Raw genomic sequence first — 27,803 nt, 5'->3', positions numbered from 1 at the left:
TGTATGCCCAGCTTAAGATAACAATGTTAAACTGTGTTGTAGAGTCTGACAGCTGCTGGTAAGAATGACCTGCGGTAGCGCTCCTTCCTACACTGTGGGTGTAAAAGTGTACTGCTGAACGAGCTGCTCAGTGCTCGTACAGTCTCATGTAGGGGTGGGAGGTGTTGTCCATGATAGACAACATCCTCTCCTTCCCAACCTGCTCAATGGACCTCAGTAGACAGTCCAGGACAGAGCTGGCCCTCTTGACCAGTTTCCTCCTGTCCCTCTCTGCCATTCCACCACTCCAGCAGACCATAGCATAAAAGATAGCAGACGCCACCACGGTGTCGTAGAACGTTCTTAGAAGAGTCCTGTTCACCCCAAAGGAGTATTGTGTTATTGGGCCAATCCACTTTGTAATGGAGGTGAACACCCAGGTATTTGTACTCCTCCCCTGTTTCAATGTCCAAACCCTGGATGTTCACTGGTGTAATAGGGGGTGACTTCTTGCTGAAGTCAGTCACCGGCTCCTTCGTCTTGCTGGCATTGATATGAAGATGGTTCTGTTCACACCAGTTGACAAAGTCATTGTTGACCCCCCATATTCCAGTTTGTTTCCCTCGTACACACGACCCGCAAAAGTGGTGTCGTCTGAGAACTTCTGCAGATGGCACGTGTCCATGTTACAAGTTTGTGTTAGTTTTGTTAACAAACAAAACTAAAAGAACTGATAAATGACCACAAGCAAAATAATAGAATGATGTAAAATTACTTGTAACAGTTAAAATGTAAATAAGAAATTGCAATTATAATGCATGTTTCATGCCTTTCTTGTTTCTTATTCATTTCCCTTCTTTTCAACCTCAGGATCTATACAAGTGATTTGAGGATGCACTGGTGTTTTTTAAAATCACCGTGTTACTGATTAGCCTTCATTCATTACTTTAATCTATTTACTATAATTCATTTCCCTTCCCTTTTTGTTTCACGTAAAGTTACAAGTGGTACAAATAGGGTATTTCTAAACAATCTCATTTGTGTACAGGCAGCAGAGATGGATGTGACTTCTGTTCCAGCCTTTCTGGTCCCCTACAGTCTGAGTTTTTGCTTTCTGACAATAGAATGGGAGGCAGAGCCTTCAGGTTTCACACTCCTCATCTGTGCAACCAATTTTCAGTTTGGATTCAAGAGACAGACACCCTTTCTACTTTTAAGATTAGACTTAGAGGTTTCCCTTTTGACAACACATATAACTGGGCTAGATCAAGTAACCCTGAATCGTGCCTTAGTTTTGATGCAATGGGACAAAGACCTGCTGTGGAAGAAAGCCATCCATCCATCCATCCATCCATCAATCCATCAATCCATCCATCTTCTTCCATCATACTGGGCCGGGTCGAGGGGGCAGCAGCCCAAGCAGAGAAGCCCAGACCTCCCTTTCCCTGGCCACCTCCTCCAGCTTGTCCGTGGGAACAGCAAGGCGTTCCCAAGCCAGCTGAGAGATATAACCTCTCCAGCCCGGGGTCTGCCCCAGGGCCTCCTCCCGGTGGGAGATGCCCGGAACACCTCACCCAGGAGGTGCCCAGGAGGCATCCTTGTCAGATGCCTGAACCACTTCAACTGGCTCCTTTCAATGTGAAGAAGCAGCCGCTCTTCTCTGAGCCCCTCCCAGATGGCCATACTTCTCACCCTATCTCTAAGGGAGAGGCGAGCCACCCTTCGGAGGAAACTAATTTGTGACACTTGTATCCCTGATTTTGCTCTTTCAGTCACTACACACAGCTTGTGACCATAGGTAAGGGTAGGGACGTAGACTGACCAGTAAATTGAGAGCTTCGCTTTTACACTCAGCTCTCTCTTCACCACAACAGACCAGTACAGCGTCTGCATCATTGCAGTCGCAGCACCAATCTGTCTTTTGTTCTCTGGCTCCTTTCTCCGATCACTCGTGAACAAGACCCCGAGATACTTAAACTCCTCCACTTGGGGTAGGAACTCATCCCTGACCCGGAGTGGGCACTCCACCCTTTTCCGGCTGAGGACCATGGCCTCAGATTTGGAGGCGCTGATTCTCATTTTACATGCTTTACACTCAAACCATACACTCAAACCATTCTAGTGCAAGCTGGAGGCCATCAGAACCAGATCTTCCATGAAAATGTAGAAATGCATTAATTATTGAGATGAATTCTTAACTTATTATAGGCCATATCTCCAACCTTCCTTTCATATCAAAAATTCTTAAAAGAGTAGTTGTCAAACAGTTAACAGATCATCGCAGAGGAATGGCTTATTTGAAGAGTTTCAGTCAGGTTTCAGAGCTCAGCACAGCACAGAAACAGCTTTAGTGAAGGTTACAAATGATCTTCTTATGGCCTCTGACAGTGGACTCATCTCTGTGCTTGTCCTGTTAGACATCAGTGCAGCGTTTGATACTGTTGATCATAATATCCTATTAGAGCGATTAGAACATGCTGTAGGTATTACAGGTACTGCACTGCAGTGGTTTGTATCATATCTATCTAATAGACTCCAATTTGTGCATGTAAATGGAGAGTCCTCTTCACCCACTAAGGTCAATTATGGTGTTCCACAGGGCTCAGTGCTAGGACCAGTTCTGTTTACATTATACATGCTTCCCCCAGGCAGCATCATTAGAAGACATAGCATAAATTTTCACTGCTATGCAGATGACACACAACTTTATCTATCCATGAAGCCAGGTAACACACACCAATTAGTTAAACTGCAGGAATGTCTTAAAGACATAAAGACCTGGATGGCCGCTAACTTTCTGCTTCTTAATTCAGATAAAACTGAGGTTATTGTACTCGGCCCTGAAAATCTTAGAAATATGGTATCTAACCAGATTCTTACTCTGGATGGCATTACCTTGGCCTCCAGTAACACTGTGAGGAACCTTGGAGTCATTTTTGACCAGGACATGTCCTTCAATGCACATATTAAACAAATATGAAAGACTGCTTTCTTCCACTTGCGCAACATCTCTAAAATTACAAATATCCTGTCTCAGAGTGACGCTGAAAAACTAGTTCATGCATTTATTACTTCCAGGCTGGACTACTGTAATTCATTATTATCAGGAAGTCCTAAAAACTCCCTGAAAAGCCTTCAGCTAATCAAAAATGTTGCAGCAAGAGTCCTGACAGGGACTAGGAAGAGAGAGCATATTTCTCCTGTATTGGCTTCCCTTCATTGGCTTTCTGTTAAATCCAGAATTGAAATGAAAATCCTGCTCCTCACATACAAGGTCTTAAATAATCAGGCCCCATCTTATCTTAATGACCTTGTGGTACCATATCACCCTATTAGAGCACTTCGCTCTCACACTGCAGGCCTACTTGTTGTTCCTAGAGTATTTAAAAGTAGAATGGGAGGGAGAGCCTTCAGTTTTCAGGCCCCTCTTCTATGGAACCAGCTTCCTGTTTGGATTCGGGAGACAGACAGGAGGAGGAGGAGGTGGCTGGGGAGAGGGAGGTCTGGGCTTCTCTGCTTGGGCTGCTCCCCCAGGACCCGGCCCCGGATAAGCGGAAGAAAATGGATGGATTGATGGATGAATTGAATTGTCACTGATGTCATCATGATGAATCCTTGATGTATTTATAGTTGTCATTTGTTACATGTTTCTATTGATCATTTGCTATTGACTTTTAAGTGCCTTTTTTTTTTTTTCAGAAACAACACTTCAAAAGGAATTCAGAACCTAACCTGTCTGCACTTAACAGGACAGCCGAGCAGGATGACCTGGCTCAAAGAAAACAGCAGGTCAGTGTTGTGGCTGGTCTCTGTATTCAGGATCACTGGTTTGATGGTGCAGCCTGCTGCTGGTTCCAATGTAAAATAATATTTCATATTAAAATGGTGAAGAATAGTTATAAAATCGGGTAGTCTAGAAGAAGTGACTGTATTTTGACTTCCATCATTACTGTACAACTGATTCAAGCTCTTTTCTGGCATTAATATTTCAAATCTTAAATCTTAATACATATTAAAGGTTTTTAACTTTCAACACTGGAAACACAGGTGTGGTATTTCAATATTTCAGTCCTTCCCACTTGTGAGCAGCAGTATCCTCCTTGTTACTCTTACGTTGTTACTGTGTTGCATTGTGGAAAGATATCAATCAAAACGAAAAGCTTTACAATACCATGCTGGTGTTTGTTCTGTTAGTTTTTTAGTTTTCATCTTTCAAGCTTAAAATCCAGTGCACTGCAGTTTACAGTATTTCAAAAATCCACATATGGCACATTTAAAAGTTGTTCACAAAGTGCTTTGGTAGACAATATATTAAAATACTAAATTCTTCAAAATTAGCACAAAACAAACAAAAATAAAATATTAACAGTATTCAATTATGACAGGGTAGATGTATAGCACAGCACTGGGGAGCAGAACTGCTTGTAAGCCAATCCCAAAAGCAAATGACTTTAAGAAACTCTTCACAGCCCCACAGCTTCTTTCTTCACACTGCATCCCAACAGTACATTTCCAGCTTCCACACACTTTGTCACACGAGGTGCTTAAAAACAAAACAAAACATGAAAATATTATAGTAATGGATGCAGGAAAAACGGTTGTTTTTAGTATCAAATGGAAATAAATAAATAAATTAACACATAAAAAAACGAGCAGTTATTATTGGGGTTATTACCATTCTGAGCACGGATCCATGAGGCAGCCTTCATAGCAAGAAGCTCCCACTCGTCCTTTGCATCCATTTTGAAACCATGAAGCCAGATCAGAGCCAGAATGGTGGCCCAAACTTCCTTAGTGACCTAATTCATCAAATCAAAGTCATTAACGTGAAACAGGTAGAAAAAGTAGTTCAGAACAACTTCATCTTCATGGAAAATACTTCTGCTACTGGATGATTTCTGGATAATATCAGACTTCAGTGCAGTTCAGTGGGTACTCAAGAGTGTAAGTATCAGTTATGTTTTGCTCTGAAGTTTTATGTATAACATGTTTTTTATGCAGATGGGCAGACCTATTTTTAGTTTGACTTCATTTTCATTAGTTTTATTTCATATTGTAGTTACATTTTTCAGCTACATTAGGCATTTTCTTTTAAATTGAACAATTTGATTATTTAAAAAAAATAAATAAATTACATTCTAGGTTTTTTGTTATGATTTGACTTAACAGCAACCCACCAGTGCAGGCTTTGATTTTTCCAACTTCTCACAAGTCTTTCCCAGTGCAGCAGCCAGAGCTGGATCAAGCAGCCAGCAGCCAGACGCCTCCTGGAGTGAGACTAAGTGCAGCAAAGGGTCTCTGGGTGGCTGCTCGGGCACAGAAGCTGAAAAAAAAGTGCAAAAATGAAATTATAATCTGACTTGACTGATCTGATTAAGACACCAGATGAGAAGACATAAAATAGTTTACAAAATAATTAAATGGATAAACCACCACATCATAAGTGAGGCCCATGGAGTCTGAGATGTAGCTCTTGGGTGTCTTGTTGTTTCTCTAAGCATTGTGTGGTTTGACCTTAAGGTGAATTTCAGATCAACTTGTGGGAAGATTGGCAGCTCTTTTCAGTGTTTTTTCACTTTTGAATGACCTTTTTCACTTTAGAATGGATAACTGTTTGAGAGATTGTTTGACCTTATAACCATTGCCAGATTGATGAATAGCAAACAACTGCTTCTCTGAGATCATTGGGTTCCTCGTTCGCATTGTGTTCACACACGTGAAAGCTCCAGACCAGTAAACTGACAAAAAAAGGCGAACACTCTAGCTGATTATCAATTCTTAGTTTATTTATTTTGACCATAGGATTTAAAGAGAGTATTGTTTCCTTTTACAATAACTGTATTTCATTACTTTTGTGAGAATCAGTTTATATGGTCTGATCATTGAGGTTGTTTGACTAATGTTGTAGGGTCTTGATTTTACATTGTTGGGAATTTGGACTGTATAACTAACATGGATTTGAAATGAATTAAAACAATTCACCTTAATGAGCTCACTGGCTGTCTAGAACAAAAAATACTATATAAAACAGTATATGTAAAATATTAGTAATGGATGCTATTGCTCTTGCATTGCATTTTACATTACTTTCATGCTACTCTATAACATGGCCTGAGATTCATTGTCACAAAATGACCACTTAATAATATAAAAATTAAGTAAAATGCCCATATACCAACATAAATCCCTATACTAATGAGTGCTAACAAATACCTTCTTTTAGTATTATACATGATCACAAAGGTTAAAACAAAGATTAAAAATCAGTCCAACGAGCTCGTCACAGGCTTTTTCTCAGTGATTGTCATATACATTTACACATTGTAAATGATTGATGTGTATGGCTGTAGGGCTGGGTATCGTCACTGATCATCATCAATTCGATTCGATTTGATTTGATTCAATTCAATTCATTTTGACTAGGACAGTCAGAAATTTTATAATTCTGATCATTTTTTAGTACATATCAATATTTTTATATTCATGTATAAAAACAAAGCTGACACTTCATGACTGACTTCACCAGAGGTGTGAGCATCACAGCAGATGCCTTTGTATGAAAGTAAGTAAGGATAAAACACAGAAAAACACGAAGGAAATTTTCCTGACATGGCTTTTTAAAGCAGATAACCTTAAAAATATTCTGCAGTAGATCAAAAACTGAAGAAAACCATGAATCAACACGTGAACATTACATGATGCTGCTGAAGTGAAGCAGAGCAAATTTACAGAGGTTTTATTAAAGACAGATCTAAGCGTTTGCAATTATGCATAATTTTAAAAAGTTTAAATGTCTTTTTTTTATTGAACAGCAGAAATTAGGCTTTCAGGTCATTTAAAAAAATAAATAGAAAAATAAAACAGTGGCCGACAGCACTGTACACAATAGAACTCTGGTACATAATAAGCAATCGAAAAATGCAGAAAACAGAGATTTGAGATGGGGAACTGTTCTTTAAGTACACTGAAAGAGAGAAAGAGGAAATTAATGGTGATGTTTATCAAATGTGAAGCGTAGTTTTGATCTTCTTTTGCTGCTGGTTTAGTGAATTTTGGTCAGAGAGTGAAAAACCTGCAGCATTAGAATCTGTGAGATGTCCGATGGCGTATCTGTGTACATCCGGGCTTTGTGTTTACAGCTTTGTGTGGATTATGTTTACTTGCTCTCATTTGTTGTCTTAGCTGTTTGGTGGTTGCTGAAATAGTTTTGTGAGCTTTAAACTGAGATTCTGTCATTTTTGGCAAAATATTTTTATATATAAAAATTGATTCAGGATTTAATTGATTAATATCGCGTTATTCAAGCTAGAATTTATTTGAATTGGAAAATCTGAATTTTTTTAAACCCACCCCTATATAGCTGTGCTTTTCTATATACTTACAATGCATATTATTCTTGGGAACAGATTTTGGAGCTGCATCATCAGCCTCCAAAGGCATTTCACGAGATTTCCAGAACTTAACTAGTTTCTTCTTCATTTGAGAGAACACTCTTGTGATGTTGTCAACATTTTTGGCAGGTTTGTAGCTACAATCTGTTGAGAGAGCAGAGAAACAGGAATCTGATGATGCTCAAGTAATTACTAAAATACAAAACAAAGCCAAATTAAACATTCTGGTAATGCATTTATTTATTATGACTAACAGAAACTCATTTTCATGAGTATATTGCAAAGCAAAATATGAAATCCTGCTCTAAATCCACTAAGCAAAATATCACCCAGTGCAATGGTTTCTCTGTATAATGGAAGAGAATGACAACAGAATATTCATTAACCAATTTATGGGTAGAACTATTTCATGTCTTTTTTATAGCCATTGCACAGCTAGGGTCTATAATTAGTAGATTAATAAATAAAATATCATGTAAAAATTGGATTCCGACAACATTATAATGTTACAGATTGTAGTGCTCGAGAGCATGCCTCGTGGGTACCTAAGCGACACAAGTTAAAAAATCTTGAATTGAAAAAACACTTATAATAACATAACAGTAATTTTATATAATATAAGATATATGATATAATATAAAAATAGTTTTAAAAAAATTCTGGGTGAGGGACCAGACAAAGAGCAATTGAGAAGACCCCTATGCGAAGACCATCGAGGGAACCGTTCACCCTGATATGGTTACCGGGGCCTAAGTCATGAGTGACGGGCTGCGATTGCAGTGGTGCTGACGCTGTACTGTTCTGTTATGTTGAAGAGAGAGCTGACTGTAAAACCGAAGCTCTCTATTTACTGGTCGACCTAGTAACCTGTAATTCCCTACCCTCAACTATGGTCATGAGCTGTGGGTAGTGACCGAAAGAACGAGATTGTGGATACAAGCGGGAGAAATGAGCTTCCTCCAAAGGGTGGCTGGTCTCTCCCTTAGAGATAGGGTGAGAAGTTTGGCCATCCAGGAAGGGCTCAGAGTAGAGCTGCTGCTCCTTCACATTGAAAGGAGCCAGTTGAGGTGATTCGGGCATCTGACAAGGCTGCCTTCTGGGCGCCTCCCGGGGTGAGGTGTTCCAGGAATGTCCCACTAGGAGGAGGCCCTGGGACAGACCCAGGACACTTTGGAGAGATTATATCTCTCAGCTAGCCTGGGAACGCATTGGTGTTCCCACCGGAACATCAGTGGAGGAGGTGGCTGGGGAGAGGGAGGTCTGGGCTTCTCGGCTTGGGCTGCTGCCCCCGCGACCTGACCCTGGATAAGCGGAAGAAGATGGATGGATGGATGGATAGAAAAATACACACAGACAGACAGTTTTTACTTACTCTCAGATTGTTGTGTTACAGTAGATGCCTCTTGGGTACCTAATCAACACAATTTAAAAAATCTTCAATTGAAAAACACTTGTAATAATATATTTTATATTATATAAAAATACAGACAGACAGTTTTTACTTACTCTCAGATTGTTGTGTTACAGTAGATGCCTCTTGGGTACCTAATCAACACAATTTAAAAAATCTTCAATTGAAAAACACTTGTAATAATATATTTTATATTATATAAAAATACAGACAGACAGTTTTACTTACTCTCAGATTGTTGTGTCACAGTAGATGCCTCTTGGGTACCTAATCAACACAATTTAAAAATCTTTAATTGAAAAACACTTGTAATAATATATTTTATATTATATAAAAATACAGACAGACAGTTTTTACTTACTCTCAGATTGTTGTGTTACAGTAGATGCCTCTTGGGTACCTAATCAACACAATTTAAAAATCTTCAATTGAAAAACACTTGTAATAATATATTTTATATTATATAAAAATACAGACAGACAGTTTTACTTACTCTCAGATTGTTGTGTTACAGTAGATGCCTCTTGGGTACCTAATCAACACAATTTAAAAATCTTCAATTGAAAAACACTTGTAATAATATATTTTATATTATATAAAAATACAGACAGACAGTTTTACTTACTCTCAGATTGTTGTGTTACAGTAGATGCCTCTTGGGTACCTAATCAACACAATTTAAAAAATCTTCAATTGAAAAACACTTGTAATAATATATTTTATCTTATATAAAAATACAGACAGACAGTTTTACTTACTCTCAGATTGTTGTGTTACAGTAGATGCCTCTTGGGTACCTAATCAACACAATTTAAAAATCTTCAATTGAAAACACTTGTAATAATATATTTTATCTTATATAAAAATACAGACAGACAGTTTTACTTACTCTCAGATTGTTGTGTCACAGTAGATGCCTCTTGGGTACCTAATCAACACAATTTAAAAATCTTCAATTGAAAAACACTTGTAATAATATATTTTATCTTATATAAAAATACAGACAGACAGTTTTACTTACTCTCAGATTGTTGTGTTACAGTAGATGCCTCTTGGGTACCTAATCAACACAATTTAAAAATCTTCAATTGAAAAACACTTGTAATAATATATTTTATATTATATAAAAATACAGACAGACAGTTTTTACTTACTCTCAGATTGTTGTGTCACAGTAGATGCCTCTTGGGTACCTAATCAACACAATTTAAAAAATCTTCAATTGAAAAACACTTGTAATAATATATTTTATATTATATAAAAGTACAGACAGACAGTTTTTACTTACTATCAGATTGTTGTGTCACAGTACATGCCTCTTGGGTACCTAATCAATACAAGTAAAAAAAAAATCTTGAACGGAAGAACACTTCTAACTAGAAAAAGTTGCATTTCCTGCGAAAATGCCAGGCGAATGCCATGTACCTGAAATGGTCTGCTGAAAACAGCCCCCCAAAAAAAGCAGTACTGTCTGCTGAAAACATACTGCCACAGGTAGGATTCAAACCAGTGTCTTCTGGTGTCAGAATGCCTTCTCTACTCAGTGAGCTAAAGCTGGGCTCCTCCCAGTGACCTAAACAGGCCTCTAAATTCGTAGTGTCTGATGAGAGGCAAAAACGGTCGTTTCTTGCTGTTACAAAACATTCTGTAACTCGAAAAGTACTCAGGCTAACGATATCATTCATTCACTGTAAGAATCAGCAGGCTTTGGTGAACAATCAAGGCAATGGTTTCAGGTCCCTAGGAAAATCCATCTAGGAGATATGATGAGAGAAAAAACGGCTTCATTTCCAGAGTTTGAAATCTGAGAGTAGGACAGATTTCTTACCCTGAAACAAACGTAATTCATGGGAAAACGGTAAAAGCTATCAAAAAAACTTCTTTCACAGTGAGCGTCACGAGTGTCTGAAGATATATTGGCACCAGGCTCATATCTCTAGGGGTTAGGGTTTAGGACATATGACGAGTTGAAAATGTCTCCTGTTACAGAATTTCAGCTGTGATTTCACTGGAGTCTCCACAGACATTTAATTGGGAAAATACAGACAGACAGTTTTTATTTACCATCAGATTGTTGTGGCACAGTAGATGCCTCTTGGATACCTAAGCAATACAAGTAAAAAACAAAAAACAAAGAGACATTACAGGAATATAAATAAATAGTATAAACTAAATAATTAGATCCATAATTTGTTTAACACAGATAATTTTTGTAGTTTTGTCACTATGGACTACCACAGTGTACAGACAGACATTTGGCTTTAATTTGGGGATTTGTACAAAAATGTTGCACAAACTTGGATGCTAATTAAATTTAAATAATCATCAAAGTCTATGCTCTATGTCTAAAGAGCAATATAAACTAGTTGTTGTAAAAAAACAAAAGAGTTAATTTATATTTCTAACAGTTGTTTTATTAGGGACACTGCAAAATTTAATAATGTAACTGCGTTGGTTTGAAAAAAGTCTTATTGAAGATGAAGTGGCAAAACAAAAAGGGCCTTTTACGTCACTAAGTCCATAAAGTTAGCAATGAAAAGTGCATGGGCATTGTTACAATTAACATATGTAAATTTGAGTGTGCAGGTGCTCCTCCGTGATTGGTGCATCCAGGGTGGATGGCTCGCACCGATTGGCTGAGGACCTGGAGGCAGCGGATAAGAAGAGGCCGCCAGGGACCGCCATGTCATTCATCCTCCGCCCAACCCAGCCGGCAGACCGTTCACTGTGTCACTATGTTTGTTGAATGTAAGAGCATGTAGGGGTGGACCGCCTTTTTGTTTGATTAGTTTTCTCCTGTTTTTGTTAGGTAGGGAGGAAAGTACTTGTCATTTGGTTTAGTTCTTTTGACTAGGTAAGTTGTACTTACTCCTGAGTTAGGCTACCTTTTGTTTGTTGTTTTGGCCTTGGTTTCACCCTGAAGTTATAATATGCTCCCTTCCTTTGTTTAAATGCACTTATTGTAAATAAATCACTGTCACAAAGTATTAAGTGTGTGACGTGCTGCTTGGGGTTGGACGGGGATGGATCACCCTTTATGTTGTGGTCTGGCCGCGCCTAGACGGGCCATAACAGCATGCAGATGCATGACACTGAACATAGGGAGACAGAGACATTAAATACATACTAGATAATCAAGGAAGAGGGAAGAGGTGGGAAGCAAGGCTGATAACTTCAAACAATGCGTGGGGAAATGAAACCGAATATAGAACATAAAAGACAAAGGTTACCAAAATAAAATGGAAACATCACAGACTGAGACTTCATGATACACACAAGGAAGATGAAGAGCTAAACTAAGGACACCTAAAAACTAAATTATGAACAAACATCACTAATCGGGTATAAATACAAAGGAAAAACACAAAGGTGACCAGTAACCTAGGAGTCAAACTAAACATGATAAACAGAACTCAGAAGTCCAAAAACATAAAATGCTGGGTGCAAAAATCATGACAGCTTTAGACAAAAGCCTGTTTTAAAATTGGCAAATAAATAAATAAAATAAAATAAATAATAAAGTTTTCTTTCAATGTTTTAAGATATTTAATGAGTTTATAGGAACCACATATTTGCGCATTTCTAATTCCATTTAATCTGTAATTTCCCTTTACAAACCAAGTCAAACTCAACACAAGGACGAATAGGAAACAGTAGAAAATATTAAATAACAATGAACTTACTTGTAGGGGAAGAAACATAGTTTATGTACTCTGTAAAAAAAAAAAACACAGGAAAAAAAACAACTAAAGTTAAAAAATGCTGAAATCAGCAAACAATGAACTAAATCATTGGCTTGTGTGCTTGTTACCAACACACAAGGTTTGTCAGTTCAGAACGCTTTGCTCACCATGGTGTGCCTTAACATGTTCTGGTCAACACCCTGTATTTCAGTCAGTGGTGTTTGAGATCTTGTAAAAATTTAAGGAATTATGAACATATTAAACTACTATCAGATTTTGAATTAGCATACAATACCATCTGGAAAGCATCTGATTGGCAATGGCTTCATTTTTCAGTATAAGTTAGATCTCAAACACACTGGAAATGCAGTAAAGTCTTTTGTAATAGAAAAAACACATAATGGAACATGGCTTTATTATGGTTTAGCTTCCTTAGAGGCCTCAACATTATTGAAGGACTGTGGGATGATCTTCACTGGTGGGGAAGGACCGTGGGATAGTGCATGAGATTGAGTGTAGTTTAAGGGTCTTTTTCATGAGTGAGGGAAGAAGGGAAAGGGACATTGACATATGGATTGGCAACACGGCTGGTGTGACGTGGATGCTGCATTGCTCTGTTGTTGTAAAGAGAGAGCTGTGCATGAAAGCAAAGTTCCCAATTTATCAGTTGATCTACGTCCCTACCTTTACCTATAGGATGAATGGATAGGTTGCAAATATGTTGAACATCGCACAAGGCACAGAAATGTGTTGGTCTGGCAGATACCATATAAGATACCTTATAATATAATATATAGTATTTACTACATGTTTTAACCTGGTTAAAAAACAAAAAAAAGACCTGGTAATTATGTGTTCTAAAATTTATACTTCCAGGAAATTTGTGCCACCTAAAAATTTTACTGCCAGGAGGCTAAACGGTAGCACTGGTGGCTGCTAGCATTTTTATTGTTTTTACTTACTATCAGAAAGTAACTCAAGGATAGGGTAAGGGGGCAGTGATCGGTGAGATAAGGAATACCTTATAATAAAAATAAAAAGGGGTCAGGTAAATACATATGAATATGTAAGAAAAATGATTAGATAAACCTTTTACCACAAGAACACCCAACTTTTCACAATAAAGTTGCAAATATGATAAATAGCAATTAACCCACAGAAATGTGTTGGTTTGGCAATTACCATATTTACAGTAAAACACACATTTGTGTTTCTTTTCTATTTAGCTTTTTTCTTACCATCAGAACCTGGTGTGGAACACTCAGAAACTATGGCAGGTAAGTGTTACGGCCCTAGCAGGGCCTCCTGAAACTACTGTTGTGTGGGTGTGGTGTTTTCTCTCTGCCTCTTCCTCTCTTGCTCCACCCCTCTGTCTCTCTCTTGCTCTTCTCTCTCCCCAGGACACAGCTGCTGCTCATTGGCCTCATTTACCACCTGGGCCCAGTCAGTCACCCAGTCTCTGGTGTCTCTGTTTTGTGTTCTAGATTGTCCTGCCTGTGGTGTGGAGTTGTGGAAGCAGTGTGCAGTGTAGCTGCTACATGTGAGTAGTGTGGGCTTGTGGGCCTCTGCAGCAGTAAAGCTAGCTGCTGCTAGTGACAGGGTGAGCTTGTGGGCCCCTGGAAGTGCGTCCTCGTGGTGTGGAGTTTTTTGTTTGGTTGTTGTGTTCTTTGTTGTTGCAACCTTTTTCTTTTTCTAGTGTTATTGGTAAAACGGCGTTGCCGGCTCTTTATGTTAAGTTTATCTATAATAAAAACTATTTTATTTACTGAACACCTCTGTCTGGTCTCCTTTCGTTCTGTTCTGGACCCATTTGTTACCAGTCCCCACACACACACCCCTAGACCTTCATCGTGGGGACGTAACAGTAAGGAAAACATTTTCAGGTTTAAAAAAAAAATAAAAGATTGGAGGCAAAGACATTACAACTGAACTTCTTACCATGGATCAACAATGAACCTATACTAGCAAGGTTATTAAACTGTTTAATATGTCAAAACAGTGCAGCTGTTCAGCTTGTGACAATTTACTTTTGCCTAGTATGGAAAGCCACTTCTCCACATGTTACTAAACTTGATGGGAGCATTCAATTACTGTGATATGTATTTTCAACAAAGTGTCCTCATCTGCCGCTAATGCTCAGATCATACATTGTTCCTGAGACCCTCTATGATGCAGAGCTGCAGTGTGCAAAGCTGTAATCAAGGCAAACTCATTTGAAAATTTAAGAAAGGCAAACTTTCTTCTGTATCATAATCCTATTTTTATTTCATTCATTTGAGGTCTTCAGTATTGTTGTACACTATGGCAAAAAATAACCAGTAAAATCCTTGTACCGTATAAGGAGGTATATCCAAACTTATGACAGGTACTCATGGTGTTTCTTCCACTGCAGTGTTCAAGGTGTATAGGTTTTCAGACTTCAAAATATCACTACAGATGTAACAACTCAGCTTGCTTGATTTGCTGCTTCTGTTAATGACTACCATTGCAAATGGGCATATAAAAAAAAATGTACTGCAAAAGCTGTTTTGAAATGTGCAAATAAAAATATAGTAACTTCTGCTACAAAGATGTGTTGGTTTATTCAGTGTTATTTCATTACACATCAAGTGGATGAAGACAGAGATGCTCAATTCTACACCCCTGAGGAGGCATCAAAGAGTTTAAAATCCCCGAAGCCTCATCCACTTGGGACGGTCTAAATAAGGGACTTAATATCTAGCCCTAGGAAAGTTTGTAAAGTACAGAATTCAGAAATATGTACACATGTGATTGTGATAATAGTAATTTGGTTTGAAATTTCAGAAAATTCCTAGTAGGGTAATTCTTAAGATCAGACACTAATTATTTAATGGAGAGCAAGCCCAAATATACTGTACAAAAGTAGCTGCAATCTAACAATTCCTTTGTGTTATTCACCAGGGACACAAAATATGTGCCAAGGAACACAGGCAGATGGCGTGGAGATGAGAGAGCTGAGACAGCTGAGACTAATCAGACATGACGAGACGGGAAGGAGAGCAAAACTGAAAACACTAACACAGGGCCTCCAGACTCAGGACCATGACAATATGGCTTCTTTTTTGCATGATAGAACTTTAACCTGAATTTGAGGATGGCATGGAAAACTGTGTTAAAAGACAGTGATTTCTGAAAGTGTTCCTGAGCCCTGAGAGAATCACGCCTGTTTTTAATGCAGTGTCACCTGATGGCCCAAAGATCAGGGACATACAGTACTGATTTCTGACCTTATCTCCCACACAGGGAGATTTCTATACATTCTCAGAATCTTTTGACACTATTGTAACCCAGCTGGAGAAATGGGTTAAAATAAGATAAGGTTTGTAAGTGATTTAGTGATTCGTTTAGTTATAGAATTGAACTTTTATTTGTTTTATTTTATTGTCACAAGAAGTGATAATGTGAAAAAATGTGTTTTAGTTCCACACTCCTGCTGTGCCTAGCAGGAGGTTTTATTTTGAAGATTTACTGGAAGTTGTGTGTTACTATGGCGTGTTGTTACCAGCCATTTGAAGGAAAAAGAAAAAGATGACACTATCTTGTTTAGCAGCAGAAACTACCTCTGTTACGGAAGCAAAGCTTCGTAAAAGTTGTTAAAGTGTTCAGAAGTTATTCCCTAATATCTCAATAGTGAGGTGAATGTTAGGCAGAGCTGTCGAGGTCAGCAGAGGTGGCGGCTAAATTAACTTTGTTCCACGTGTCTTGGTCAGGTCTGTCAGTGAGCTATGAGCTCCATGAGGAAAGACCAGTGATTCCAATGATGGCAAGCCTCCCAGTGTGATCTCTAGGATCCAGCACAACCAGTCAGACGGCCATTGGTTTATCTGATTTTAGGTAGGATTCCACCAGTCATCCCGAATGGCAGCAGTGAACAGACAAAAAGAGTGCACTCTAGACTATAAATACACAACATGTGAAACTTCTCTAGACTTGTGAGTTGCTGCAGGAGTGGCGGTCCTAGCCTGTTTGGCGCCCTGGGCGAACACTCCCTCTGGCGGGTTGTGTGTGAGACTTTAAGTCATCAAACTGTAAATTTTAAATTGTTATTGATCCTTTTACCCCGAGTCCTAAAGTGTATATTTTTTTTTTACTCTTCTTATATTTATTGTTTGTTTACTTGCACTGCTGTAACTGGAGCCTCGTTGTCTGTCCCTCTATATACTGGACTGTATGTAGTGGAGATGACAATAAAGTTTACTTTGACTTCAGCAGCGCGCAGGCGCACCGAGGGCTCCACGCTCACTTTTCCCATATAGAATTTCGAAAAAACATCGGTACAAATTATAAGTCTGTATCATAATGTCTGGTCTTTTCGTGTTTTTTGGTTTATTTTTATTTTATTTTATTTTGCGGGTTGGTTATTAGATGCTGCTCCAGCCAGCCAGAGAATCCCGAGCCGCCCCGCCCTCTCCTCCCTGTGCCGCAAGCAGCAGGCGGACCTCGCAAACGGATGGCGCCCTTACTCCCAGCAAATGGGCGATAGAAAACCGATCGGTGCCTATGCTATTCCCAATATGCGCTAGGATGACGTCGGGGCAGCATGAGTACGAGCAAATTTTTTTTTTTTTTTGGCGATGCCCATGATGCCGTCCCCCACCACGATGGCGCCCTGGGCAACCGCCCATATCAAAAACCGCTACTGCATTGCAGATCATTCCCTCACCTGATCTGTGCTTTGACTTGACTGACCCTCTATAAAACTCTGAGGAACAAACTGTAATATAAGGTTGCAACCTACCAAAATACCTTCAAAGGGGAAATTCCAATAATTAAGGACATTGCATTTTATTTTTACTTTATTTTGTAAAGGGCCCTGGTTGTTATTTTTGTTGTGATACTGTTACCTGTTGAAAGCTGAAGTCACAGTTAACTGAAATTCCTGTGTGTTATGATTATTCGCACTCATGTCAAACTCCTCCCGGAACCTAGAGTGAGGTGTACTTAACCAGGAGTGGGTTACACTATGTACACCTGATGAGCTATTCAAAGTTTTAACAACTTTATTCTGAGAAACATTATTCAGATATTGTTGCACAACTTGTATACAGAGTTTTTTACAGATTGGTAACCTCTGCCCATTTTGACTTTCAAGAATTTCTGCCTCTCCAAGATGCTCTTTTTTATACCTGGTCATGTCGCTGACCTGTTGCCATTTTATCAAGTTAGTTGCAGAAATGAACCCTAGGGATTGCCTGCTCAACCCAGTAAGCTAAAAACCAGTGGCAACTGTTTCTTGTCAGTTGTATTTACCAGGTTCAGGTTCAAAGGGAGACCTCAGATTCCCCAGATTACTTTTGAGGTCTTCAGTAGCGTTGTACAAAACAGAAAAAAAATAATAAGCACTGTTATACTTGCCCGTCTAGATCATCTAAACCAGCGATCCCCAACACCCAGGCCATGGACCGGTACCGGTCCGTGAATCGTTTTGTACCGGGCCACTGTTGAGGCTTGGGTGTGACATTTATAGTTTTCATTAACTCGGTTTCCCTGGGTCTTTTCCCATGTTGTAGTTGTGTGTCTTATTTTGAAAGAAATATTTACGCATTACCATAGTGACCAGAGAGCATTAAGTGGCAGCGAGGAGGATATTACTCTCAATGTTGTTGGCGCATTTCAGGACGCTGCTAATAAAGTTCACAATTACACAGTGAATTCGCGTTTATTATTATATTTACAAAATACCACAGTTTTTGTCATGGTCGTATCATTTTATTTTGTTGCATTTATCCACGACACCTTAAAGGCCGGTCTGTGAAAATATTGTCTAACATTAAAGCGGTCCATGGCGCAAAACAGATTGGGGACCGCTGATCTAAACAGTCACAGCACATGTCCTCTTAAAAGAGGAAAAAACAAACATAAATCAAAATATGTCAACATCAGCAAACAATCAGTATTTACTAAATTTTTGGTGGCTGAGCTTCTTACCATGACTAAAAACAAGCATTTTAAAACCTATACAGAGTAAATTATACAAAGTAATACAGTTGTTATAATGACAAAATGCCACATTTTTATACACAATTGGTCAGTCATCACTAAAATAAAAAACAATTCCATGCAACAACCTTATGAAGCTGTGTACAATAACATCAACTGAGTACAAATAAAATGTAAAATCTTAAACTTGCTTTACTTTGATGTGCCCATTTCTTGGGGCTTTTAAAAAAATGTGTCTGTTTGTGTGGAGTCCTGCCTGTGCCCCTGGACAATAACATTTAACTATTAATCACAATTTTGCTAAATAAAAGAATCTGACTTGCATCAGTCACATGATTCTCCACATTACGTTTGAGGCTGTTGTACAAAACAGAAAAACAACTAATAAGCAATGTTTTACTTACCCTCATCTAAACAGTCATAGCACATGTCGCCTTCGCAGGGAGAAAAAACAAACAAAAGTCAAAATATGTCAACATCAGCAAACAATCAGCATGTCAGCCAGCAGTGCAGGCTTGAAACCAGATCCGGGCCAGACCTGTCTGCTATGTGGGAAGGATAGTGGGTTAAGGACCGGTCATTTGGTACTGGGCATTCAGAAAGACTGACCAAAAACCTATTTTATTGATTATCAGAGTTTGAAAGGTCTTTTATTTTGAAAAAAATGCTTATCTCAGCCACATGACATCAAAAATGTCAAAAATGAGTAACAAACAAATGTCTTTGGGGAGCTTATTTGGAAAGCGCCCAATGAGGAGACAGGACAAGAGACTTAAACTTCCAAGAAAAACAAAGCTGCATTTAATAGACAACATCGGGATTCCTACATGAAATATATGTTTAATGCTACAGGTGATTTTCATGCACTAAGCCCACCTTGCATAATATGTGGTGACATGCTACCAAATGAGGCTATGAAGCTTTCAAAACTGCTTTGGCACATGAAGACCATGCAACCTGCATTGGACAACAAGCCTTTGGAGTTTTTGGAAAAGACAAAGCATGAACAAGACGGACAGAAGCAATTGCTAATGGCCACCACCTCAAAATAAGCAAGTGCACTGAGAGCATCATACCTAGTGGCTAACGGCATTGGTATGGTGAAGAAACATAAACATAAACAGAAATCGGTCATGATCTGATCCTTCCTACCACTAAGGACATTTGCAGTAAACTTCTAGGAAAGGCTGCTGTTAAAAAAAATAGCACAGGTTCCTCTTTTGGCTAACACTGTCATTAGACGAATTGAGGATATACCAGAAGATATGTGGTATGCAATTCAGGTTGATGAGTATACTGATATTGACAACAAGGCAATACTACTTGTTTATGTGCAATATATATATCAAAAGGATGTGCATGAGGACATGTTATGTGCTCTTTCAATTTCAATTTCAATACTTTATTGTCCCACAAGGGGAAATTAGTAATCAGCAAGGGCAACAATAAGAATAAACCACTTTCACTGCCAAGCAACACCACTGGGACAGAGCTATTCAAATTAATGAATGGTTACATATCATGAAAATTGGATGGTACATTTTGTGTTAGCATATGCACAGACAGAGCTGCTGCCATGACTGGATGGATTTCTGGTTTAATTGCTGGGGTTAAGGAGGTTGCACCTGAATGTGAGTCTACACACCGTGTCATTCACAGGGAAATGTGGCTTGCTGAAAAATGTTACCTGAACTTAACAGACTATATAACGATGTCATTAAAGTAATTAACTTCATCAAAGCAAATGCCCATGTCTGTTCGAGCATCTTTTTAATAAGATGAATGCAGAGCACAAACAACTTCTCGTACACACAGAAGTAAGCTGGCTATCTGAAGGAAGATCATTGGCCAGAGTTCTTAAAAGAACACTTTTAAAAGAGTTCAAGCGATACTTCCCAACCACACATTTGTGAACAAACCAGGTGAATCAAGCCTGTCCATGCAAGAAGAAGATCAACTGCTGGAGCTGAAAATGATGGTGGACATGAAAATATGTTTCAGACAACAACTCTGTCAGTGTTCTGGATTAAGATCAAGGCAGAGTATTCAGCGACTGCCAAAAAAAAAAGCACAGAATGCCTTGCTTCAATTTACGACATCCTATCTTTGTGAAGTGAGATTTTCTGCAGTGACAGTGACCAAAAACCAAATAAACTGGACATAAGTAACACATTTTGGGTGTGATTGTCTTCCGTCATCCCTAGATGGGACAGGCTCGTAGGAGGGATACAAGCTCAGGGCTCCCACTAAGTCAGCGAGCGAGTTGTGTGTAGTGAGTCTTCAAAAGTTTATGCTGAGAAACATGCCTGCTATTTTTACTTCCAATAAACTGCCTTTTCAAGATGCTCTTTTTGTACCTGGTCATGTTGTTGACCTGTTGCCAATTTATCCAGTTAGTTGCAGAAATGATCCTTAGGGATTACCTGATCAACCCAATAAGCTAAACCAGTGGCAACTGTTTCTTGTCAGTAAACTTACTATCCCAGATTTTTATTGTCCTGTTCCAAATTTCTTCAGATGTGTTGCTTATGTTATTTATTAATTTATTTTTAATAACACGTGACATCTTATTTACCATGAAAACCAGGTTCAGGTTCAAAGGGCAACCTCAGACTCTCCAGATTACTTTGAGGTCTTTGGTAGTGTTGCACAAAACAGAACAAAAGTAATAAGCACAGTTATACTTATCCTCTAGATCATGTAAACAGCTATAGCACATAGCATAGTCCTCTTAGAAGAGAAAAAAACAATATATATAAAAACAGAATATATATTTTTATATATACATTTTTTAAAATTTGAGCACATGCCCCTTCAAGCATCTCTGCATGGCCCTGCCCTGCAGGACAGAAATCGTGCAGTGATTTCCATGACACTGGAGAACCAATAATAAGCACTGATTTACTTACCCTCTAAATCTTCCATGGAGTCATCCCACATGTCGGCTAAAAAGAGAAAATATAAACACAAGTCAAAATCAGCAAAGGATCAGTATTAACTAAATTACTGGTTGCTGTGCTTCTTACAGTATCTTGACTGACAACAAGCAGTTTAAAACTTATAGAGAGTAAATTATACACAGTAATATCATTGTTGTAATGATGAAATGTCACACGAATAAACATTTTTGCACACAGTTGGTCAGCATTCACTAAACTTCAGGATCAAAGGGAGACCTCAGATTCTCCAGATTATGTTTGCAGTTCGGTAGTGTTGTAAAAAAAACAAAAAAAGAAAAGAAAAAAACTAATAAGCACTGTTTTACTTACACACTAGAGAGCCAAAAGAGTTATTGCACGCACCATAGTCCACTTTGAAGAGAAAAAACAAACATAAGTCAAAATATGTCAACGTCAGCAAATGATCAGTATTTACTAAATTATTGGTTGCTGAGCTTCTTACTATGACTCACAACAAGCATTTTAAAACTTCTACAGAGTAATATAGTTGTTATATTGATAAAATGCCACATAAGTAAACATTTTTGCACACAACTGGTCAGCATTCACTAAACTTTAGGTTCAAATGCAGAACTCAGATTCTCCAGATTACTTGTGAGGTCTTTGGTAGTGTTGTACAAAAAAAACAAAAAACTAATAAGCACTGTTTTACTTACTCTCATCTAAACAGTTATAGTACATGTCCTCTTAGAAGAGAAAAAACAAACATATGTCAAAATATGTCAACATCAGCAAACAATCAGTATTTACTAAATTTTTGGTGGCTGAGCTTCTTACCATGACTTACAACAAGCATTTTAAAATTTATACAGAGTAAATTATACAGAGTAATATAGTTCTTATAATAATAAAATGTTACATGAGTAAACATTTTTACACACAATTAGTCAGCCTTGACTAAACTTAAAACAGTAACAGGTAACAACCTTATGAACCTGTGGACAGTAATATCAACTGAGTACAAAAAAAGACAACCTGGTGTAAAATCTTAAACTTGGTTTACTTTGATTACAGATTCTTCTATTACATATATTTCTCATCTAATTCATGGTCTTTATGGGACTGGAGCCTATCTCAGTTGTCACAGAGCATAAGGTGGGGTACACCCTGCAGGATAGAAACCATGCAGTGATTTCCATAACATTGCGGAAAAAATAATAGAAAAATTAATAAGCACTGCTTTACTTACCCTCTAGATCAGTGGTTCCCAAACTTTTTCCAGCCACGTACCCCTTGAGACATGTCAGCCTCAGCCACATACCCGCTGCTACGAACGAACTCTTAATTAGTGTCTAAAAATACATTACAATACCACATGCATACAAATAAATACTGCACGATTATTTCTCACCACCAAATGAATTTATTAATATATTTTAGTAATGACAGAATTTTAATAACGAACTTTACTACTTAATATTAGCAGTGTATCAAAAGATTTATTAGAATTCACCGTTTTGTCGAGAGCATAAAGGCCAGATATGAACTTTCATTAAACATAACTTTATTTAATGTGATTTGGGAAAGGCTGAGTCTTAAATCATTTTCTACACAAAGTCTTGCTCTGTATTTTGTTTTCATGTTTGTTAAAGCAGAAAATCCCCTTTCGCATAAGTATGTGGTCTTGACAGCAGAGTCTTGACAGCGCGCTTAGCCAGCGTGGGCTGTTCAGTGAGCAGTCCTATCCAGAAATCCGCCAGGGTCTTTTGAGCGTGTTCAACTTTTAGAGATCCATCTGTAGCGATTTCAATTAGGCTCTCCTGGTCAGACGGTGATACGAAGTAGGCACGGCGGTGAACGGGTGACGTATCCAATCATTTGAGCCGTCAGTCTCTGGGAAGTATCGGCGTAACTGCACCGCCAGCTCCTCAAGGTGCACGTTACATTCGCGCTTTACACTTTTTGATAGTGTGAGATCATTTGAGCACAGAAAATCATGCAGCACGGGAAAGACTTCAGTGTTGTTTGCATCCATGCAGTTCTTCCAAAGGTTTAACTTCTTTATCATGGCCTCAACTTTATCTTGAACATCGTGAATATAGTTGCAGAAATGCCTTGTAATCCGAGATTGAGCTCGTTCAGACGAGAAAATATATCACACAGAGCCAGGCACGTAAGGTACTCTTCATCATGCAAATGTTTAGACAGCTCAAATGGATGGTTACTGAAGAAAACTTTAAGTTCATCCCTCAGCTCAAAGAAACGGGTCAGCACTTTCCCTCTACATAGCCAGCGAACCTCTGTGTGGAGTAATAAAGTCTCATGCTCGCTGCCCATCTCATTGCACAACGCAGCAAATAAGCAGGAGTTCAGCGGCCTGGCTTTCACAAAGTTAACCATTTTTACACTTGTGTCCAAAACATGTTTCAAACGGACAGGTATTCCCTTTGCAGCAAGAGCCTCTCGGTGGATGCTGCAGTGTACCCAAGAGGCATCTGGCGCGACTGCTTGCACACGCGAAACCACACCTCCGTGTCTCCCGGTCATGGCCCGTGCGCCATCGGTACAGATGCCAACACATCTGTCCCACGCGAGTCCATGTGTGTTCATGAATGTGTCCAGCTTTTGAAAAATATCTGCGGCAGTTGTCCTTTGTTCCAGCGGTTTACAGAACAGCATGTCCTCCTTGATGGTTCCTTCATGAATGTAGCACACATATACAGGAGATGCGCCAGGCCAGCCACATCCGTGGACTCATCTAGCTGTATTGCATAAAATTCACTGTGGCACTTGAATGCAGGTTTTACTTGTTGAAAGTGATTTTAGCTGTCGCTCAAAATATTCTCTTGGTTTATTTTTCAAATGGGGATGATTTGTCTCTAAATGTCTGCGCAAAAGTGAAGGTTTCATTGAGTTCTGAGACAATACTTTTGCACAAATAACACATTGTGGCCTATACACGTGAACCCCAGCGAAACATAATTGTCATCATATTTGCGCTTCTTTGAGGAGGTTGTGTTACAGTCCGAGCTGTCATGTTTTCTCCCACTTTGACGCTCCGCATCAGACACTTCATCACTTTCCACATGACTGGCTCCAGCTATGCTAGCCGCTTGGCTAGCAACGACAGATACATCCGTGCTAGCATCCAAATCTGAGGAACACATTGTTTTTGAACAATCACCTGTGCGGTCACTGGAAAATGCATCTTCAGATATGAGCTGATCGGTTGTTGTGGCCGGCGTCTCTGTGGTAGGGCCTTTTTTTCTTGTTAACCACTTGTCCATTTTCGTGCAGCACTGAATGCTTGGAGGCAACTTTAACTGTTCGGTGTCAGTCATTTGGGCAAGTCACGCCCATGTATTTTGTTAGAGCTATTTTTTGCTGAACACCAGAGGGTGGTATATAGTCATGTATTTGAGAGCCACATAAAACTGCATTAGCGCAAATTTTGGCTTTTAAAATTTGTGATCCCCACTCAAACCCCGACCCTCGCGTACCCCCTACAGCCAGTTGCGTACCCCCGGGGGTACGCGTACCCTAGTTTGGGAACTACTGCTCTAGATCTTCTATGGAGTCATCCCACATGTCAGCTAAGAAGAGAAAATATAAAGACAAACGAAAATATGTCAAAATCAGCAACAAATCAGTATTAACTAAATTACTGGTTGCTGAGCTTTGTACTATGACTCACAACAAGCAGTTGAAGTAATATTTTTCATTCATATTGTATATTTGGTATATTTTCACACCATAAATCACAACAAGTGCAAATATTTTATACACAGTGTATCATGGTCTCAGTGTCTGCTGGGTCGGCCCAGTGTGGCTACAGGTGTTTTGTTTTTCTCTCTCTTTCTCCTTCTCACTCGCAACGCTCTGCCTGGACCACGGGCTCCGGCCTTTGGTCCTCGCAGCTGCAAGTAATTTCTCACCTTTGGTTCATCATCCTATTTGCCAGCCACTTCTTAAGGCAGTGGCTCTGAGTTTCTCATTGCTGGACTATTGGGTAACACACATCAGTGTAATCCTGGGTTTGCATAATTCTGAGTTTTCTTTGTGCTTTCCTTGGTACTGAATATCTCGTCCTTGTATATAGATTTCCTGGATCCATCCTGAAACCCATTTCCCGGAACCTGTGCTTGATTGTTGGTTGTTTAAGTCTGGCGTGTGGGAGGAGGAAGATGTCCCAGTGAGGAGCAAGTGCATTGGCAGTGGAGCGTGTGGAGCTGTGTGTGAGACTGAAGATCCTGTTTCCCCTGACGCATCCCGTGGACCCCTGGAACCCCTGACCCCCGCCCCCCCCCATCAAGTCTCTCACTATCCTATTTGCTGTATTGTCACTCTTTTTCTTCTTCTCTTATAATATATATCATATACTTTTTCCACTCTTCCACACCTACATCTTGAGACCTGTGACTGACACTTTTATTTTTTGCTTTTGGATTACAAGTAGTACTAAATGTAATAATGATTTTTCTAATACTCTTCATATTCAAAATAAAACAGAAAAACCTTCTGATTGCTGATTTTTACAATATTATGACTCTCCTGTGCCATTCTGCTCTGAACATTATCACTGCGCTTTCATTCACTTAGCTGCATGTATAAATGCGTTAAACCTCAGGTATGCCGCAAACGTCCATGCACACACATGCTTTTCAGTGCCAGTCATTCAGCTTTGTACTTACTTCCCCCAGCATGTCCACACAATGCTGGTCTAATAGCCGATGTCACTTTAAGATAAAAAGGGGGGGGGGGGTATGATGTCAGGACAGGACAGAAAGGAATGCAAAGATGTGATTTATTTGATTTATTCTATTAAACGTACTTTCTTTCAGCTTTTTACTTCCTGGTCATTTCTGATATGTGGAAACCACCTTGGAAACCACCTACTACCTAACTGTTTTTTTTTTTTTTAAGGTTTGTTTATTAGTTTCTTGAATCGACTCTAATATTCTGCAATTAAAGCTGTCATTACACACACTTCATTCAAGTTCAGCTATCTTTTTCTTCAGAGCTGAGTTTTCTTTTGCTTTTAAATTAAACTCACTGGGTGTTGGAATATTTTTGTGCTTCATGGGTCCTTGAATCACCCTGCCGTTATCTCTGTTGACAGCAATGAAAGCAGTGAAACAACTGCTCACTCCTGATTGGACACTGAGCTGTACCACCTTCTCCTTCACTCCTCCATCTTGTTGTCCTCTGAGCTCTCTATCCTCCATCTCCAGGGAGCGAATCAGAGTCCGAGCACCCAACCTGTGGACTGTTAATCTGCAGACAAAAAGTAACACACACAAAGATACTACATTTGTTTACCTGTGAATTAAATGTTTTTTTTATAACTGTGGCTGAATGTGGTTGGTGTCTTGGCTGCAGGGTAGGAATGGAGCAGTGGATTCAAAGTCTGGCCTTCGCAGCTGGCGAGCATCATCTAATCATGCTTTACCTATTTCAGTAGCAGCCGAGGCCAGAGAGGGTAGATCCGTTCAGAACTGCTGCAGCTGGAGGAGCTGATAGCAGAGACCAGAGGTTGGAGAGCTGAGCAGTGGGCACTATAAAGTGTGGAAGTGAACATAATAATAATAAAAGTCTGGGAAAAATATCTGGGTCATGCCAGGTCCTTTCTTGTCTACAAGTGGTGCCGAAACAACAGTGAGGGAAATCTTTCCCAGATTTGTGGAGAGCCATCGTGAACCGGTTAGGGCTCTCTCCCCAGGACCATCAGCACCACTTCTGGGATGGTCGGATGGGGCCAGAGGTACGACCCTTCACGTATGCCAGGCGGCTGCACAATGCCACAGCCAAATGGCTACAGCCTGATCTCAGACCGCGGGAGATTCGGCTGCCAGTCGGGACAGTGGAGTGGGTCCGTTGCCACCGGTGGTGAGCCTTGAGGCTGTGGTGACGCTGAATGAGGACCACCTGGCAGCATGGCTGGAATATCCACTGGAGCGGCTGCAACCAGTAGTGGCTAACTGACCTATCCCGGCCCCACGAAGAATGGTCCGGGTCCAGGACAGATGTACCGCCAACTGGTAAGGTGCCATGGGGATACATTTGGTCTGTATGCAGACCCTGTTCCACCAAGCCATGATTGCCCCGGCAGCATTGCTGGAGACAGAGTGGCTGGAGGTTAGGTGCATGCATGGCGGCATTCATAAATATTGCTTGGTTTCAGCGGAAATTAGATACAAAGTGAAAATGCATAGTTTGCGCCTGACGCACCCCTTAATCTTGGGAACAGACTGATCCGGGTTAAGTCAGTTAATGGTGTGTTTCGAGGAGCATTCGCAGCCGATATGGACATGCATGGTGTGCACTGCGCTCAGCGGTGACTCCGGGTCCAACGATGACTCTGGGGAGGAGAAGATAGCAGGGCCTTCTTGGGAGGCACCGCTGCCTCCAGCATTCCCCTCCATGGAAGATTTTCCAGGTGTGTCTTTACAACCCAATGGCCGGTCACATGGGATATGAC

At 39.6% G+C, this 27,803-nt stretch overlaps 1 protein-coding gene across 3 annotated transcripts in view; it reads right to left on the bottom strand.

The window, feature by feature from the left end:
* Positions 1 to 4,160: 4,160 nt before the first annotated feature.
* LOC116329731 (von Willebrand factor A domain-containing protein 5A-like) overlaps positions 4,161 to 27,803 on the bottom strand; it is a 42,962-nt gene continuing 19,319 nt past the window's right edge. Inside the window, exons 14-37 of one of the 3 annotated variants that reach the window (XM_039598100.1) lie at positions 26,379 to 26,599; positions 26,017 to 26,061; positions 22,575 to 22,652; positions 22,042 to 22,071; positions 21,695 to 21,736; positions 21,335 to 21,370; positions 18,830 to 18,859; positions 12,465 to 12,494; positions 10,846 to 10,884; positions 10,070 to 10,108; positions 9,936 to 9,974; positions 9,803 to 9,841; positions 9,671 to 9,709; positions 9,540 to 9,578; positions 9,407 to 9,445; positions 9,275 to 9,313; positions 9,143 to 9,181; positions 9,010 to 9,048; positions 8,877 to 8,915; positions 8,743 to 8,781; positions 7,362 to 7,514; positions 5,157 to 5,302; positions 4,655 to 4,778; positions 4,161 to 4,522 (exon numbers count right to left, since the gene is read on the bottom strand). In XM_039598100.1, coding sequence (XP_039454034.1) covers positions 4,443 to 4,522; positions 4,655 to 4,778; positions 5,157 to 5,302; positions 7,362 to 7,514; positions 8,743 to 8,781; positions 8,877 to 8,915; positions 9,010 to 9,048; positions 9,143 to 9,181; positions 9,275 to 9,313; positions 9,407 to 9,445; positions 9,540 to 9,578; positions 9,671 to 9,709; positions 9,803 to 9,841; positions 9,936 to 9,974; positions 10,070 to 10,108; positions 10,846 to 10,884; positions 12,465 to 12,494; positions 18,830 to 18,859; positions 21,335 to 21,370; positions 21,695 to 21,736; positions 22,042 to 22,071; positions 22,575 to 22,652; positions 26,017 to 26,061; positions 26,379 to 26,599 — 1,483 coding nt within the window. In that variant the 3' untranslated portion in view covers positions 4,161 to 4,442. The remainder of the gene's footprint in view (positions 4,523 to 4,654; positions 4,779 to 5,156; positions 5,303 to 7,361; positions 7,515 to 8,742; positions 8,782 to 8,876; positions 8,916 to 9,009; positions 9,049 to 9,142; positions 9,182 to 9,274; positions 9,314 to 9,406; positions 9,446 to 9,539; positions 9,579 to 9,670; positions 9,710 to 9,802; positions 9,842 to 9,935; positions 9,975 to 10,069; positions 10,109 to 10,845; positions 10,885 to 12,464; positions 12,495 to 18,829; positions 18,860 to 21,334; positions 21,371 to 21,694; positions 21,737 to 22,041; positions 22,072 to 22,574; positions 22,653 to 26,016; positions 26,062 to 26,378; positions 26,600 to 27,803) is intronic. The other 2 variants (XM_039598101.1, XM_039598102.1) reach the window with 2 other exon arrangements.

The sequence above is a fragment of the Oreochromis aureus genome, linkage group 14, assembly GCF_013358895.1.
Source record: "Oreochromis aureus strain Israel breed Guangdong linkage group 14, ZZ_aureus, whole genome shotgun sequence".
Lineage (NCBI taxonomy): Eukaryota > Metazoa > Chordata > Actinopteri > Cichliformes > Cichlidae > Oreochromis > Oreochromis aureus.
The sequence above is the reverse complement of the archived record's forward strand: the minus strand, read 5'-3'. Positions and strand labels throughout refer to the sequence as shown.